At 34.7% G+C, this 17439-nt stretch overlaps 1 protein-coding gene across 10 annotated transcripts in view; it reads left to right on the forward strand.

Annotated features, from left to right (window-relative positions):
- The window catches only part of LOC134529459 (SPRY domain-containing protein 3-like), a 39226-nt gene extending 23124 nt beyond the window's left edge, over window positions 1-16102 (forward strand). For all 10 annotated transcript variants that reach the window (XM_063363586.1, XM_063363588.1, XM_063363582.1 and 7 more), the window contains 5 exons: window positions 1158-1343; window positions 10598-10747; window positions 13657-13835; window positions 14350-14494; window positions 15477-16102. In XM_063363586.1, coding sequence (XP_063219656.1) covers window positions 1158-1343; window positions 10598-10747; window positions 13657-13835; window positions 14350-14494; window positions 15477-15611 — 795 coding nt within the window. In that variant the 3' untranslated portion in view covers window positions 15612-16102. The remainder of the gene's footprint in view (window positions 1-1157; window positions 1344-10597; window positions 10748-13656; window positions 13836-14349; window positions 14495-15476) is intronic.
- Window positions 16103-17439: the final 1337 nt, after the last annotated feature.

Genomic DNA, 17439 nt, shown 5'->3' on the forward strand with positions numbered 1-17439 from the left:
ACAACAATGTCCCGAACTGAAGTGCGTGGCAACAGTGCAAGCTAGTTAGTCGCTTAGTGAGGATGGTACGCTCGCCACGTAAGACAGGTACGCACGTAACAGAACATCCTGGAAACTACTGCTACGAGTACCGAAACATCGGTACGTCTACGCATCACTTTAATGGCAACGCTGCACGGATAGCGACGCGCGCGCGCCAGCCTTGTGAAGGTGAACTACACAAAACAAAGAACGCAATAAACATCTTCGCGATGCCTGGCCTGTAGTCCGCATTCTTCACTAACAAATGAATACAACGTGATTAATAAATACATAAAACAAGGAACACGGCTCTCAGAATAATGTTTGTCTGCCGATTAAAAATTTACTGAACGCCAAAAAAGAGGACTACTAACTAATTTGCTGCGCATCCGTAGTCAGCCATACACCGTCCGGAGATTCGTAGTTTACATACTCTGTCCGTAGGAACTACGGAGAATCTGTAGACGTTGGTATCCCTGCAATATTAACACTTATGCAGGAAAATTTATTGGAGGAGCTTGAAACCAATAATGCGAGTGCATGTTGCATGGAAACCATAAACAAAGAAGTGAAATTCACAGTTGAGTTTTGGAATCATTACAACCTTGCAAGTCATATTTGGGCAGCAAAATTGCAAGTAGTTTTTAGCTACTAGTGCTTTAGGAACACTTTGCCTACTGCGATCCAAGGCGTACTTAACTTTATCTGGCTAATTATATTTGATTGGCTGAAAAATGATGTGTCTGTGTGTTTCTTCCTTCCCTATGTTTTCATTCTTAGCCACAATTCTTACACTCTCCCTCCAATGGAAAATTTTTAATCTCACTACTTAATATTCCTAAAAACTTATCTCTCTCTGAATTATTTACTCAAATTTATAATTTTGGGGTTTTTGGTGGCTTTTTTAATATTTTGCTTCATGTCAATGTGGTAATGAGGCCAGTCCAACCTAAAATTTGAGCATGGAATCATTAACTCAGTGATTAGGAGTTTTCTTTGAACATGCCAAACATATTTGTGTAATGATAGACTGACACAACACCGTGAATTTTTCTCTCTGGTTGTCTTGTATATAATTTCTTAAGTTTCCTAAGTGATTTATATGTAGTTTTCAGAGCATGTTTTCTCTTTTTTAGCTAGGTACAACATTATTCCACCTGCCTGTTGGTGGCATCTATCCCGCAGTCAGCATGCACTCTGTAGGAGAAGTGGTGCGACTGTTCGTGGGGCTGAGCTGGCTGTCAGAGGAAGATAGTCTTATGTCTGTAGATAATAATGAAGATGACTGGTATAGAATGAATGATGTTCGACTGAATGGCCAGGTAAGTGAACGTTAAACTTCTGAGTGCCTTGAAAGTTAATAACTGGGCTGCACACTTTTGACTCTAGAACCAGAGTTGGTTGCAGCGCCCTATCATGTGTGTTGTGCCATGTGTGACGAGTTATTTAAACTGTGCACTGCACCCTTGCGGATGATATGAGTGGAAGAGTAATGGACATAATCGACCACATCATAATTCTTATGAACTCGCATGTACTAATACTGTGAAGGGTTTTCAAATGCACATTCGGGACCATGACTGTGACCATGGGCGCAAATCTGTAGGATTTCCAGGGGGGGCCCGTGAATTCTGTGGTTTAAGAATTTTGCGCTAGAGGTCAACCGAAACAAGTCTTCTCTGGATGATAAGCTCGTATGTTATACACTTTATTTTTACGTAAGTGATATTAACAATAAAGCAGAGCAACATATGTTTTAGTAATTATTAATTAAAGACTATAAGAAATGATCTCTCAAACATGTTTGTATAATTTGCTAACCTAAATACATAAAATATCCATGAAAAAAATCTATTTAAATAATATACGTGAATATAACGCTGTCCGTCCGTCTGTCTGTCCGTCTGCCACCAGGCTGTATCTCATGAACCGTGATAGTTAGACACAAATACTAAAAACATAGTAAAATAAATATTTAAGGAGGCTCCCATGCAACCAACGTGATTTTTTTGTTCGTTTTTGCTTGATATTGAAAACGGCAACATGTAGACGCTTGAAATATTCACAGAATATTTAGTTATATATTAACTTTAAAATAAATGATTAAATTAAAATAAAACACATTTTTAAGGGGGCTCCCATACAACAAACGTGAAAACAGAATAAAATTTCACAAATGATGTATTTCTGTTGCCGCTATAACAAGAAATTCTATAAATATTTAAGAGGGGCTCCCAATCCCATACAACAGACATGATTTTTTTTGCCGTTTTTATAGATAATGGTACGGAACCCTTCGTGCGCGAGTTCGACTCGCACTTTGTCAGGTTTTATTATGCCACATCACATAATTACTGCGATTCAAATGCTGTTCGTGAAATTCTTTGTTCACAGTTTTTGATGCGCCCTAAAAACCCAAAGCTCCAAAGCTAATAAACGGATCAACATCAAATGAACGATCGAATCATATTAAAACCCTTAAAGACTCTTTTATTTAGTAAAGGCATCAACCAGGTAAAAAAGAAAAAAAACTTAATGACACAAATGAAAAATCTCGTAGATAGAATTATGAAATTTATCCTACAGCTAATTGAACCACATACATTTCTCGGCTTATTTTTAGTATAATCAGTATTTTGGCAGTGAATATTATTTAGTTAAAATATACCGCTTGATTAGTTATTAAAGAGACGCGTTTGCTTCCTTATTAACTTAAATACGGATGTGTAACGTTTAAATACTTCTTTCTCAATCTTACTTTTGTTTACTCGTGCAGTGTTGCAGTTATCAAATAACAAATGTTATAAAGTGATTATCGGCCATGAATTGTGAAAATTATCGTTTGATAATAAAAGGGGAGTGATTTTAAATTCCATATTGACGAGGAAAAAAATTATTCCCTGTATATTCACATGTAACGTACAGAGCAGCTAGCCTTACAGAATGGAGATGAGCTAAAAAAAATTCCAGTAATGGTATATAAGTTTCAGTTCGTAAATAAACTAAATTCTGCTATAATTACTGTTAAAGTATTAAGTTGTTTATTTACTGGAAAAAATAACGTTACATAATCACTTAAATAAAATATATTACCTAAATAATAGTCACTACTTATAAAACAATCAAGCTTACCAGGTGAGAATCAGATTCTGTTTTCCGTTTCTTCCGCGTCACGAAATTATCCATGTTGATGTTTGCCAAGAAAGCAGAAGACTGGCGCACACGAGAGCAAAACCACTTTAAAAACAGACTACCTGAAACCTATAATACTGTCGTTTCAGAGGACAAGGTAGTGTCGGTAACAATGGAGAGGAAATGCTAACGGAACCCTAGCTTCGTCCTTTGGAATGAACGTATTCTAGGAATTAAGGGTTTCAAAGTTCTCACTGGAAAACTCCATACCATGGCTTTCGCAGAAGGGGTAGGGGAAAATAACTACGGAACTCAAAGGTAGGAATATAAAGCATGTCAAAGTGTCTGTCGTCGTTGTAAATAATAATCTGATATATATGCTGTGAACACCATTAACTTTAAAATCACGAAGTGGGCCCCCCCCAAGGAGGGGCCCATTAATTCCAGGGGGGGCCCGGGCCCCCCTGGCCCCCCCGGGATCTACGCCCATGACTGTGACCATGCTGGGTTAGTGATTTTGCGAGATTATAATACAATATAGTTTTAACTAGAATACAAAAGAAAAATTAATTTACAGTACAATGGTATTTAAAACAAGTTGTAATAAGCTGCTCGTTAGAAAGAAGTACAAATGAGCGTTGGTCTTTTTCAAAAAATCACTAGGGTTAAATGGTCTGAATCAGGTCAGGGGCCAAATCGGGTCATTCTTCTCCTTGGTGTCAGTACTGGTAAACGAAAAGGAGATAGGCTGCTGCAACTATCTAGTGTTGAAGAGCATAACTGAAACAATGTTATGGAGCATAATTGAAACAATGTTGTGAACGTGTGTGCAACTTTACCGTCCCATTTGCTGTTTCATTTTCTACAGTTTTATGAAGGTAAAAATTCATGAGTGTCTGTTTTATTCCTCAGATAAATATTACCAATATCAGTATTGAAGCACAGCAGGTCATGCATGCAACTAATACACCAAGTAACAATTTATTATCTGTTTTAGTTTAGTTTTTAACTTCAGTCAGTTCAGCCAACCTAATTTTTAGTACTTTTAGCATTAATCAGGTGAATCGGGTAAGAATTATAAGGTGAATAAGATTATCCGTTTAAATGTTTATTGAGCGATTTCATTACTGGGATTTTTTCTTTGCCAGATGGGCAAGAACAAACTGAAAACGAGAAAAATCTGAGAGAAGCAACGGTTGCAGTATATAACAGATACCTTAGTAAAAGCGCAGCAGCTAAGGCATACAGCGTCCCATTTTTGTGTCTTCAGTGGTGTTATGTTTGTGGTGTAATAGTGCAGTTAAAAAAAAAAGGAAGTTAAACAACTTTACAGATGGACAGGCATTAGCATTAAAAAACAGAACTATTGTTAGAGACTCTAAATGTGGTTTCGGTGTGACAAGTCAACATGTAAGAAAAGTTGTGTCTTTGTTTACTAAGACAAATATCATACCAATTTTGAAAAAAAATTAAAATGGCAGTACCAGATTTTATGACTGGATTTCTAGGAAGGCACCCTGACATTAAGCCTGTGTAAACCAGATGCTCTTTCTTTCTTTCACTATGAAGGCCTTAACAACGTCGAAGTAAACAAATATTTAGACTTGCTGGAAAAGGTACGTAACAAAGTACAATTAATGACAAGTCCGGCAGCAGTTTATAATTGCGATGAGTCTGGTTTTACTCTCAATAATAAAGCAGCCAGTAAAATTCTTGCACAGAAGGGTAAACCAATGGTTGTCAGCCAAAACATGTATTGAAAGAGGCGAGAATGTTACCGTTGTGGCTTGTACCATGTAGTGGGGAATTATATTCCTGCGTTTGTAATTTTGAAAGAGAAGCAATATCATAAGGAATATAAAGATGGTTTCTCAAATGGCATGGAAGTGATCATGACTGAAAGTGGTTGGATTAATGAGGAGGCTTTTGTAAAATGGTTGCATCATTTTCAGAAATTTAGGGTTACTGGCCAATGTTTGTTAGTTATAGATAGGTATTCTTCTCACAAATCCCTTCAAGCTTTGGAATTCTGTGAGCGAAACTCCATTGGCATCATTTGCATGCCCAGTCACACAATTGCCCTTTGGACCTGTATTTTTTTAAACCTTAGAAAATATTTTACAATGAAGCATGCAACAAATTTGTTCAGACATGGTGAGGAAAGGTAAATAACAAAATTTAACTTTGGGGGGATTTTCAAAATTGCATGGTCACAGGCAGCCACGTCTATGATATCTGAGAGTGGTTTCATGTCTATGAGGATTTATCCTTTAAATAGAGATGCAATTCTGAAACATGAATATTTGCCTTCTTTAGCCTGCGAGCCAGTTTCACTGCCTGAAAAAAATGCTGACAGAAATATTATCAGTGGAACTGACAGAATCCAAATAGAAAGTGTGCCTGCACCTTAATATGAGTGTATAGTTCCAGGAAATTCTAGTGCAGGCTTAGAAACATAGAACATACATAGTCCTGTTTGCTTTCGTAGTCCTAGCAGACCTACAACAAGTTTTCATGATCTCTTGCGTACTCCAGTGAAACTATTGCAAGTAAGAAAACGAATAGCTGAGAAACAAAAAGCCAAATTATTTACTTCCCCAGAATTCATTGCTGCAACAAAGTCTAGAAAGTTAGGGTAAGGACAGAAAGACAACTGTGGAACACAGTGAAGCATGTCAAAATGAACAACAACCGAAGAAAACTGACACCAAGAGGCGTGACAGGCGTGGTTCTGAGTCCGAAGATGAAGAAGAAGATACAGCATGCTGTTTCTGTAAGTATTCAGATCCACGATTCATCACCAAAGGAGACTGGATACAGTGTCAAGAAGGCAAAGAATGGTATCACAGGGTGGCGACCAACCGGGAAAACCGGGAAAACCGGGAAAAGTCAGGGAATTTTGCCAGCAGGGAAAAGTCATGGAAAAGTCAGGAAATTTTTAAAATAGTCAGGGAAAAAATTAAATCTTGTCTAAAGTTCCTGCTGCAGCATTTTACAGCTTAATATTATTCATAATCTTTGTTAATTTGTTAATTGTATGTAGCGAATTATTAACTGAAATTCTGAATACTATATTTTATACGAAGTTTGACATTTTAATGAAGCCATTTTTGATGTCGCGGGTCCATGAAAAACTCTGCTGTGTCTGCGTTGCTGATAACAGCTGGCTGGCGTGCGCGCGCATGCATTGTATTGCCACCATAGTCATGGTACGTGTACCAAATTGTTCTATGCTTACTAGTTTTATAGCTCATAGTACACCGAGATGACCGAAATAGTTTTATTTTTGTTTCTCGTATTATTGGCAACTGTGGTACGAGTACACGAACGTTTTGGGATGAAAACGTGAGTGCTTTTTTTTGTTGCCAGTCTTGTTGTGTAGTGCTTCTCTACGTTTTACTTTTCAGATGTACTATTTATTTTATTTTGCTGTCCTCTTTGTGTAAACGTTTTGAATAGTGGCGTGTACATGTTTTCAGTATTATTTATTAAGCTAGTCGGGCTTTGTTCTGAAGATAAAAAGGAGAGAATAGAAGTAGTAGACAAAGATGGGGGGGAAAAAATGTGCGCGGGATCAGATATGAACGTGTGGGCTTGGGAAGAATATTGCCGTTGCTGAAAGCTAAGAGTAAAGGTGATTAATGAGTTAAAGTGTTTATTCGGTTATATTCAAATTTTTAGCCCATTACTTTTATGGAGTAAAACATTTTTTTAATGAATTCCAATACAGGATAAGAAAAGTGAAAGGTAAATATTAAGAGTAGCTAATCATTAGACTTGCGCATAATAGTTCGCGACCGGGAGCGCTCCTATTAAAAACGTTTACACAAAGAGGACAGCAAAATAAAATAAATAGTACATCTGAAAAGTAAAACGTAGAGAAGTACTACACGACTGGGAACAAAAAAAAAAAAAAACACACACGTGCGAACTAGGTCGCTCTTTTAGTTCGTCCGCTCCCATCTCGAATTCAAAGAAGACAGGTCACAGATAGTTCGTTCGCTTTGCTACCGCTACTGCAGGCGATCTTCTTTGTATGTTATAGTAGTTATTTTTTTATAATGATCAGTGTTGTGAACGCCTAGACTATTATCCTTTTTTGGGTTATTATACATCAAATGAGTAAATAAATCAATAATTTACATAATTGGGTAAAATGGCGTATATAACAGTTGTTTTTAATCTTCACTTAACATATAATATAATCAAAAAATTTTAATTTATAAAAGGATTTATTTTATAGCTAGTTAAAGAAATATTATTTATGAGATGTGTTTATTTTAGTGAATAAAATTCAGTTTTATAAATATACAAATTTTAATTTTTTTTTAAGTTTTAGAAATAATCAACAAAAAATGTGTTATTATTTACAGGCAACAAAATTACGTACATTATTAAGAAAAAAGACCCATTACTCTTTTAATTTGTTACCTTACAATTAGACATAGAAAAACTAATAAAAACTCTTAAGTAAGATTGTTTGCTAATATTGCTTAAGAATGTGTATGATCATTAGTACCTATATATAATTCACTAAATATTAGCAAGTTCATTATCACTTAACATACACTATAATCGAAAAATTTTAATTTCTAAAAGCTATTATTGTTTGTCTGATTTTGTTTTGACATATATTTGTGTATTTTATCTGATAAGTTAGTTATAATATGTGAAAATAAGAAGGTTTTACGCTTAAAAAAATTGATGAGATTGTTAGGCATGGTCAGGGAATAAAAATGATTTTCCTGGAAAAGTCAGGGAAAAGTCAGGGAATTTATTCTTTACAGTTTGGTAGCCACCCTGTATCAGACACAAACTTTTTATCAGAGCAGATGGGAAAATGTCATTTGTCTATGGTAAATGTTTTACATAAACTGACAAAGTTAAAAAAGGAAATTTTAATTTGCTAACTTTGTTATAATCATGATACTTTTATTACCAGTCTTACATTGATAAGATTATTTTTATTTGTAAATAAGGTTGTAATTAGCATTTTGTCCATCAGAAATTTTTTTCTCCATAGAAACCGTAAAAAAATATAGCAATTTGATTTGTTTTTCCCATAATGTACCAATATTTACTTAAAAATTTTGTTTGAAATGTAAATATGTTCTTTGTATTCGCAGTTTATTCGTCTCTTTGTTTCACTATTGTATGTTAACAGTGTTAACTCCATAGAAATTAGCTTAATTTTTAAAATGCTGACTGGAGAATTTTTTTTATTTATAAAATGTTTGTGTTGGGAATATTGTGTTAAAACTCTATTTTTGTTTGTGTAAATTTATCTGTTCAAGTAAAGTTTAGACAAATGATGGTTAATTTTTTTTTTCAATTTTGTTTATTTATTTTCTAGTGTTTGTTGCTGACCCAGTTCACCCTATTTAGTGACCCAATTCACCCTATTTAGTGACCCTATTCACCATTAACCTTGGGCAAATAGAGTCACTTGCTGTGTTTGATATATGACCTCGTTGCTTGGAAAATATTTGTAACAAATTATGTTTTGTGGGTGTAAACTGTAGTAAACTAATCAAAAAAGAATATTAATATTTATATTTTGTAGTTTTTATTTTGTTGTTCTTATTGATTGTTTTGCATGTTGTGACCCAATTCAGACCATATTACCCAATGGAAATGTATACGTGAAATGTAAAATATAAGCTGCTAGAAAAAAAGAAATACACTACTGAAATTGAAACGGACAGTAACAATAAACTCTATGAAATGCCAGCAGTGCAGTAATGCGGTCTGGCGGCCAAGGTCAACCCCGGAATCCACCTGAAAAAATCTGAACACCAAATGGTTTAATTAGTGCTGGGTAACAGAATTCACCAAACCATAGAATACTGGTTTGAAGACCTTTCACTGTACAATTTAAGAAAGGCTCATTGTTTTGTTTTTACAGGTAAACTCTATTCCTTATTGATTAACCAGCATCAGGGAGCAAGTGCTGCCAACTAAATTTCCTGGACATTTTCTCTGTTTCGTAATTATTTACAGCACCCTGGTTGGTCACATAGCCAAATTTATTGTATTGCAGGGTTGTGATTTAATCATGGGGTTTTTTGAACATACTATTTTAGTGTAACTCAGTTTACTCATGATCACATGGCCCGTAATGATCACTAACTAGCACTCACGTTCCTTCCTGGTAGTGGCTGGCGAATACCTCCCCAAGTCTTATTCTACGAGTGAAAGAGGTAGGATGTGTCAGTGTGCCTGGGGACTTTGCTTTGTTCAACTGATGACTTATTTTTGTTAACTAAATTAGACAAGATTTTATGGTTTTAATTTTTAGGCCAATTTTGTTTTTAAAATAATAAATATAATTGTTATTGGTTTTATTTTTTATGTACTCGGTTTATTAAAAATATAGCATATTACTGAACAATAAAATTACTTTCATTGAATTTAATATTTAAAAGATTACATGTTTGTCATTAGAGTGAAGTTTTGATCGAAAATGCTGTAAAATTTAATGATTTTAATTGCATTTCAGTGCTTTGTGATGTATTAACTTGAATTTCAGTGTTATTTGGTGTATTGACAAGCTTTTTGGTGTTAATTCGGTTTTATCACAATATATTATATAATCTTGTCCCTAACTATAATTCATTTTCTTTTTGTTTCTTCCCTGGACCTACCTTCCACAGCTTTGCATAGCAGGCAAACTGCTTAATTAATTGCATTGTTAGTAATCATCAACTGTAAAAAGTGTTAGTTCGACCATGTAGCATGGTTCGGATCTCCTCTAAGCCAGTTAGGTGTCAGTAGGTATTTTTTACAGTAGTAGATGCTATGTATAGAGTATTGTTAACACCATTGAGTATTATTTTAAAAGGATTGTTAGTGCTGAATGGTGAAGCTTGTGTAACACCTGAATGACAAGGTTGTGAACAGTTCAGTTCGTAATGAACTTTAAAGTGTCTCCTCTGCTGAGAACAGAGAGGTTTCTACATCGGGAACTCTCTTGTCTGCATGAGGACTACATCACTCCTTGGGATAGAAGTCTAGCTAGATCCCAGATCTCTATGCCTGTTAAGTTAATTGAGTGGAATCATAAAACATAGCCTGCAAACTCTTGCAATGAGACTCATGTAAAAGTATTTTCTGTGATGTTTTTCATTGTCTTCAGATGGATAGTAAAAGATGGTTCAAATTGAAAGGTTCCAGTAGTAACAGAATATTATTGTTAAAACAACTTATTGTCCATTTGACATAGTGTTATTTATAGATCATAGCAGTGTTTGTGATAGTTGCTATAGATAGTGGCTGCTTACTAATTATAACCTAAACATTGCTTCAGACACTACCTTGACTATGTTTGTATCAGTCATGTGCTCGCCATGCAGCCTTGAACTAGAGAATCAAGTGGAATGTTGGCTCTAAAAGCAATTTTATTATGAAGTATGATGTCATAAAGTAACCTTTTTTTTCCCCCCAGATTTTGGAGTACGTAGGACGAGGGAAAGGCATTGTTGATGTTGGGTTTGCTCAAGCTCGAGCCCCTCTTACTACCACCATGCATTATTTTGAGATTGAGATTATTGACCCAGGTGAAAATTGCTACATTGCAATTGGACTGACCAAAAGGGTATGTCACCTTGAAATATCAGCTGCTGTTTTATGCACTTGTTATAATAGTTCTTTTTAACTGAGATAGTCCAGGTTTTAGTGGTAAACTAAATTACTCAAGTTTTGAATTATTTTGTATATCTATTGAGGTAAACTGAAAAGAAAAAAAAAAAGTCTTTTTACTGATGACCCATTCAAAATATTTTGGCGAGTATATTGCAGTATGAATGCTAAAAAACAAAGAGGAATCATGATTTATACCATGTCTTGAGCAGTATAGTAGCTAGCTATCTTTCTTTTTGTTTAGTAAGTATAGCGATTTGGTTCAGAGGCAGCCAGATGACCTTGAAGGTTGAGAAAAGAATACAGTGTGTTATCTTACTATGTATTTAACTGTGTATTAATGAAAGTAATGACTTTAGTGTGATATTTTCCTTTTTCTGACTTATGTGCATATCCGAGGCACTGTATTTCCACAAAGTTTCTTCATGTTTTAATGTTTAATGAAGTAGCCTTATATTAAGTAAACTTCCACAAACACCAATAACTATTATCTTCAAGGCCAATATTTTGCAGCAATCTTATATAGTTTACCTTCAATTTTTGTAATACATAAAAAGAACTTTTGAGTAACGAACGTAATTGGTGGCTAACTGATGTGAGCCAGTCACAGGCCAGTGTGTGAACGTTAGCATAGAGAGTGAATTTATAAAGGAAATGCACTTGCATATTCGTAGAATGGTAATTGCAACCGTCCCAGTAAAAACCACCTCCAGTCATTTAATTAAGGTTGAGCCTATTGCATAAAAATGAGGTTTGCTACAGCTGAATAAAAAATACTTTGGTTCTGACCAACTGTAGAAAGTGGTGAATAAAATAATTTTTTAGCAAGAATAACTTAAATGGGCTCTGTGCAAGGTCTTTTTTCTGAATTAATTGTTTACTATTAGTGATACAGTCTACAATTTCTAGACATTTTGGTAAGTTTTAATTGATTTGTAGTGGGATCTTCATCGTAATATGTGTTAACACCAAAAACTGTGAATATTTATTGTAAACATTTCCAGGGTTGCTACCCAACAAGGGAAATCTGGGAACCTCGAATGAGCTGTGAATTCGGGAGATCCTGGAGAAGGCCATGAATTTTTGAAAGCAATTGAGAATTATCTGTTTGCCTAGCATATTGGAAGTAGCTTAGTAGACAAACTACATGCCATGCCATACCTACAAACTGCATCATTATAGAAGCTTTTTATTTTGAGTGTTGTTTTCTAGGGTTACTTCAACCTCCGAGCATCATCAGACATAACAAATAATGCACGCTTGCCCTGCCCTGGCTTCAATGTGTTTTCTTTTTATATCTTTTTTCTTCCTCTAATTTTTCATGGTAACAACTGCAGATGCAACATAACGTTGTATCATTTGTCACATAAAAATTTGGAGGAACCTAATCTGAGGAACTCAATTCATGGAAAACCCTTAAAAGTGAGACTGAGCCTTATCATACATACTATTGACAAGTCTCCCACCCTAGCAGTAGACGTGCAGTCTAGAACAATTCACCACTCTTTTAGCAGATACCTACATACAAACTGTTGACAAGTCTCCCACCCTAGCATTAGACGTGCAGTCTAGAAAAATACACCACTCTTTTAGCAAATACCTACCTACAAATGTTGATCAAAGCAGAAGAAAGATGTTTGATTATTTTTTTAAAATAAAAATAATATAATCTATACCATTTGCCCAGAGGCGTAGGGAGAAACAGTTTAAAAAGTAATTACTAATTAAAAAAATCTTTCAAGATGATAAGTGTTCGAAGTTCGAACCAGTGACCTCAGGGCTAAAAGTGAAGTACCTTGATATCTTTGCCACTGATACCAGAGTGATACACATGAACTTGAGTCATTGAAAAGTTTAATTCATGCGACATGCTAAGCAGTGATGGATGCAGGAGGGAGGATAACTGGATATCCTCCTTGAAGTTATTTAAACATATGTAAGATTATGATGAATACAGTATGTTATTTTGGGTGAGCTGTTAAAACACCTGAAATCAGAAACCACAAAGGCAGTGATGGAGGTTAAGAAAGATAATGTAACTGTCCAAACTCCTTGTTGACGAAAGATTTTTGATTACAAAATTTCTTAATTTATTTTCAAATCACCTCCCGAAATAAGTTCCTGTATCCACCACAAAGTGATATGCTTTGCTATAAACATACAATATGTTTGGTTTTGCGAAAATTATTCTGTTAGTTTATTGATGTTTTCATGTTAAGGCACCATGTAAATGCTACCAAATTATTTTTAGGAGATATACTTCATTATAATTTGATTATAAATTTACAATTTTTCAGTGTACAATTTGATCACTAAGTTTTATTAGTTCTAAACATTTAATGATATGCCTTTGAAAAACCTGGAATTTGATATTGTGAGGAGAGTGGCCACCCTGATTTATCATTAGTTAATATATAATTGACTAAATTAAATTTTCTGTTTTAATGCTACCCATTATTTTAGCAAAGTATGTTTGGTCGTGTAGTAGCATGCATAACTCAAAAGTCATGGTAGTCCTATCCTGATTGATTTTACTTAGGTAGATTTTCACATTTGATTTTTCGTTACTACTTCTAGAATAATGCTGTTATAGTACATTAATGTGAGCTTTTCCGAGCTGATTATGCCATAGGCCTCAATCTGGTCTAGCAGTGATAGTGAAGACTGGGAGGAAATGTGAAAACCCAGAGAAAACCTTTTCTCCCTCATGTAGCACTATAGTGACCACCATGCTACCAACATGAAAACATATATCTGAACACACTGTCTCTAGGGCACAGCAGTTGTAAGCATGGACTATGTCTGACAGTGTGTAACAAATATATTTTGTGATGGTGGGAAGGCAGAAAATGCTTGTTTTTCCAGAACTACCCCAAGCACAGGCATCCTGGATGGGACAAAGGATCCATTGGCTATCATGCTGATGATGGTAAAATATTTATTGGAAGTGGCCTCGGCGATCCTTTTGGTCCCCGTTGTCATAAAGGAGACCGGATGGGTTGTGGTATTCTATTTCCTCGAGATTATGTCTGTGAATATGATAGGTAAGATCAATTTATTGAGTGAATGGAATTTTGCTATAAGTTTGTCTTAAAAATATCATACAAGAAATAATTATTAACTGATTTTGAATTCATGTCAAGAAATAACCAAACTAAAATAAAGGTGGCACTGAGATATTGTTCTTTCAAAAATGTTTAATTAAGAATCATATTTGAGTTATTCTTATTGAGAATTATTTACAATGTTTTTGAAAGACATTCATAATTGCATGTTAATAAGTGCTGTAGATTTTAATTTTTATACTATATTGCATTACCAAATCACATTAGTGCCGTAAACTACAAAAATCAACCTCTCAATATTCATGTAATTTAAATAAACATATTAAATGATTTCCAAAGGAAGCCAGAAGTTGAGAATTACTAGTGAGTGCTAACACATTGTGTACGTGAAATAATTGCTGGGTGAACCTTGGTTGTGACATCTTAGACTGTATTTGTACAAAATATAATGGTTTTGAGCATGGTGATCTGTGGAATGAGTTTTTTTTTTCAGTGATGGTGGTTTCTCAGATGAAATGTGCCTGTCATCTCCTAATGAACCTAATGATTTACTGGAGCTTATGCTGGAGAGTAGTGATAGTGAAGATGAAGACTGGTGGCGTTACAGTTGTGGTACCGACTGTGAAGGCAAAGTGAAGGTATCAATTCTTTGTTAAAATTTTTGTCTATTCTCTGAAATGCTTCAAAAATAAAATTTGACACCTGAGACTTAGTTTCACCTAAAAGAATTCTTTTGAAGACTAGTTGTTCATAGGACCACTTACAACAGTGTTAATTTTAGCATTTGTTTTAAAAGTGTTGGATATCTCAACTCCCATTGGAGTCATGAGAAACTAAACTGGAGTCATGAGAAACTAAACTGTAGTACAGGAGGTTTTAGCAGAAATAAAATTCAGAAAATTATTACTGCACCTTGTCACCATTGCCAGTTTATGATCTGTTTTAAGGTAGCTCATCATGTTCATTTTCCGATCTACCGCTGATAAAGCTATATTTTAGTTGCGAGTTGTATACCTGATCAATTATTTTTATTGGATCTTAGGCCACAATGAGAGACTTTATACAGGCCCCTATAGAATCGTTCATAAGACATGTTGCTTGATATTGTATCCTTGGGCAGTTTCTTTGGAATAATGTATCACAGTATTTCAGTGATAGCTTTTGCAACATTCCTTTATGCATGCAGCCAAGTTGGTATATTGGGGTAATTTGCACTTTTAATTATTCAAAACCATAAGAACTTTGTAAAAATTGTGGCACAGCAAGATTTAAATTAAAAACAAATCACCTTTTTTTAAATAAAAAAAGTTCATTCTTACAACACATTTACCACTAGGTTGGCTAAAATTTACCCCTCGTAGGAAAGCTTCCACAGAGTATTGCACATGACAACTGAAACTTCCATAGAATTTTCCTTACCAGTGGCCATGGAAAATAACAAAGAATCTTCAGGGAATAAATTTTTTGTTGTGGCAAATCTGTTTTACCATAGAATTATTTTCAAATGGGTACAAATAATAATAATTTATTATAAAATTAAGAGTTTACTATCTATTTTCTTGTGGAAATTAAACTTGTAATACTATTTTTTACTAATTAACAATTGAATTGAATTTTCAGGTTTTCTTCACACGTAATGGGAGTGGAATAGGTCACAGGGAAGTGTGTATTCCTAAAGGAGGTTATTTCCCTACAATTGGTATGTTGAGCATCAGAGAAAAAGTGAGAGTTGATCTTCGGCCATTAACAGGATGAACAAAAATTTCAAGTCCAGCCACTGATAAAATGAACAGTAAACAGACAAACATTATCTGTTATGGAAATCTGTGATTTTAACCTTGGGAACAGTGTCTAGGGATTTTCATTGACAAGTTACCAAGTCAGTCAACATGAATGTTTGTTGTTGAGTTTATAAAGTTTTATTTTAAAGGTTTTTTAAGTAGTTTTCTTAAAATTGTGTCTGAGTAAAAAAAACAATAAAAATAATATAAGCATAAAGCTTACACAGAAATATATAAGCAATTAACCCTCCAAAAGTTTCTCTTGCAATGTTATGGTCTTTATGTATGTAATTGACATGTGATTAATGAAAATTTAGCACATACATATTTTGTACTGCTCTAATGACTAACATGTGGAAATTTATTTTATTGCAGCTATTTTATACTAATTGTTTAAAAAATTATACAATATAAAATTGTTTTTACTTGCTGTCTATATTAATTAAAATTGCTTTCTTACCACCATGAACTTTTTATTGTATCTTTTACCTTGTACTTTTGATTCCTTTTTTCTGGGAGGTGTTAATTGACTTTTTGTATCGGGACATTTACAATAACATTTATACTACTTGAATTCAACTATTAAATTAATGAACATATATTTACCTCATATTTTTATTAGAGATTTTGGTAATACTTGGATAAAAGGGCTTTTAGAATGGAAAGAAAAAATTGGAAAACATTGTTTTCACACACTGCATATGTTCCTAAATTTACTCTATAACGGTTCGTTATATACAAAATGAACAGTTCAACGCCGATTGTAATTTTTGTTGTTTTTTTATTTTTTTCCAAACAGAATGCCCCGACGAATCCAAACACTTACAATTGTTCATTCACTCGTTCCACATGTATATCTGACTGTCGAAAATACTGCTGGTAGCTCGCATGATGAGAAATTACCGAAAAATAATAGCGTAGATGAAGTCCTTCATTAATGTTTTACTGCAAGTACAAGAAAATGGGACGACCTCGAAGAGGACCGCACCCAGCGAAAACGAATTTCGCCCCGAGCCAACTGCCGACGAAGGTGGCCGCAATTTCTAATTCAGTTATACCCGAAACAAAAAAAAAAAAAAGAAAATTAGGTTGTTTTAATATTCGGCCTGGCTCCGACCACCAACGTGAAATTATCTATTAGTACATTACATTATAATTTAGTGAGAAGCCACCGAACGCGACCTACTGTGGCAGCGATCGACAGACGACTGGTGAAGTCTGGCCACTCTCTTCTCCATGCAGGGAGGAGAAGTCACCTGACCTCACCGACCAATCACACGCACTCTTCATTCACGCTACAGATATTAGCCAATCACAGAACAAGTTACAACACATGAAAAAACCTTTTACATACAGAACTCTGGGCTTCCCCTGATCAGTCTCTTTTCAATTTCACATCGAAATCGGGGACTTCCATTCTCGTTCTCTCTCCCACACCGTGAGAGAGCAGTTATCACTCAGTTCCCATGCAGGGGGGGAATTACCGTCTTTATCTCGGTTGGCGGGGAAGCACTGTTCCTTTCTCACTCCCACTTACAGGCCTCTCATGCCTCTCTTTCTAACCATCACACCAGCCCAGACACAGTCCCGTGATTTATAATTATATTACAATACGTTAATAAAATTTAAGAACAATAATTATAATACGAATTGCTTTACAAAATTAAACTTATTGAGAAAAACCTGAATAAGTAGGCCTAAACAGGTAAAAATCTAGAACAGCGGCTCATTTGTGCATAATTATATAAAAAATAGTACTGATTGAAAACGTCTCTTAAAATACAAGGTACATTCTTAAAACA

The sequence above is a fragment of the Bacillus rossius genome, chromosome 2 (assembly GCF_032445375.1).
Source record: "Bacillus rossius redtenbacheri isolate Brsri chromosome 2, Brsri_v3, whole genome shotgun sequence".
Lineage (NCBI taxonomy): Eukaryota > Metazoa > Arthropoda > Insecta > Phasmatodea > Bacillidae > Bacillus > Bacillus rossius.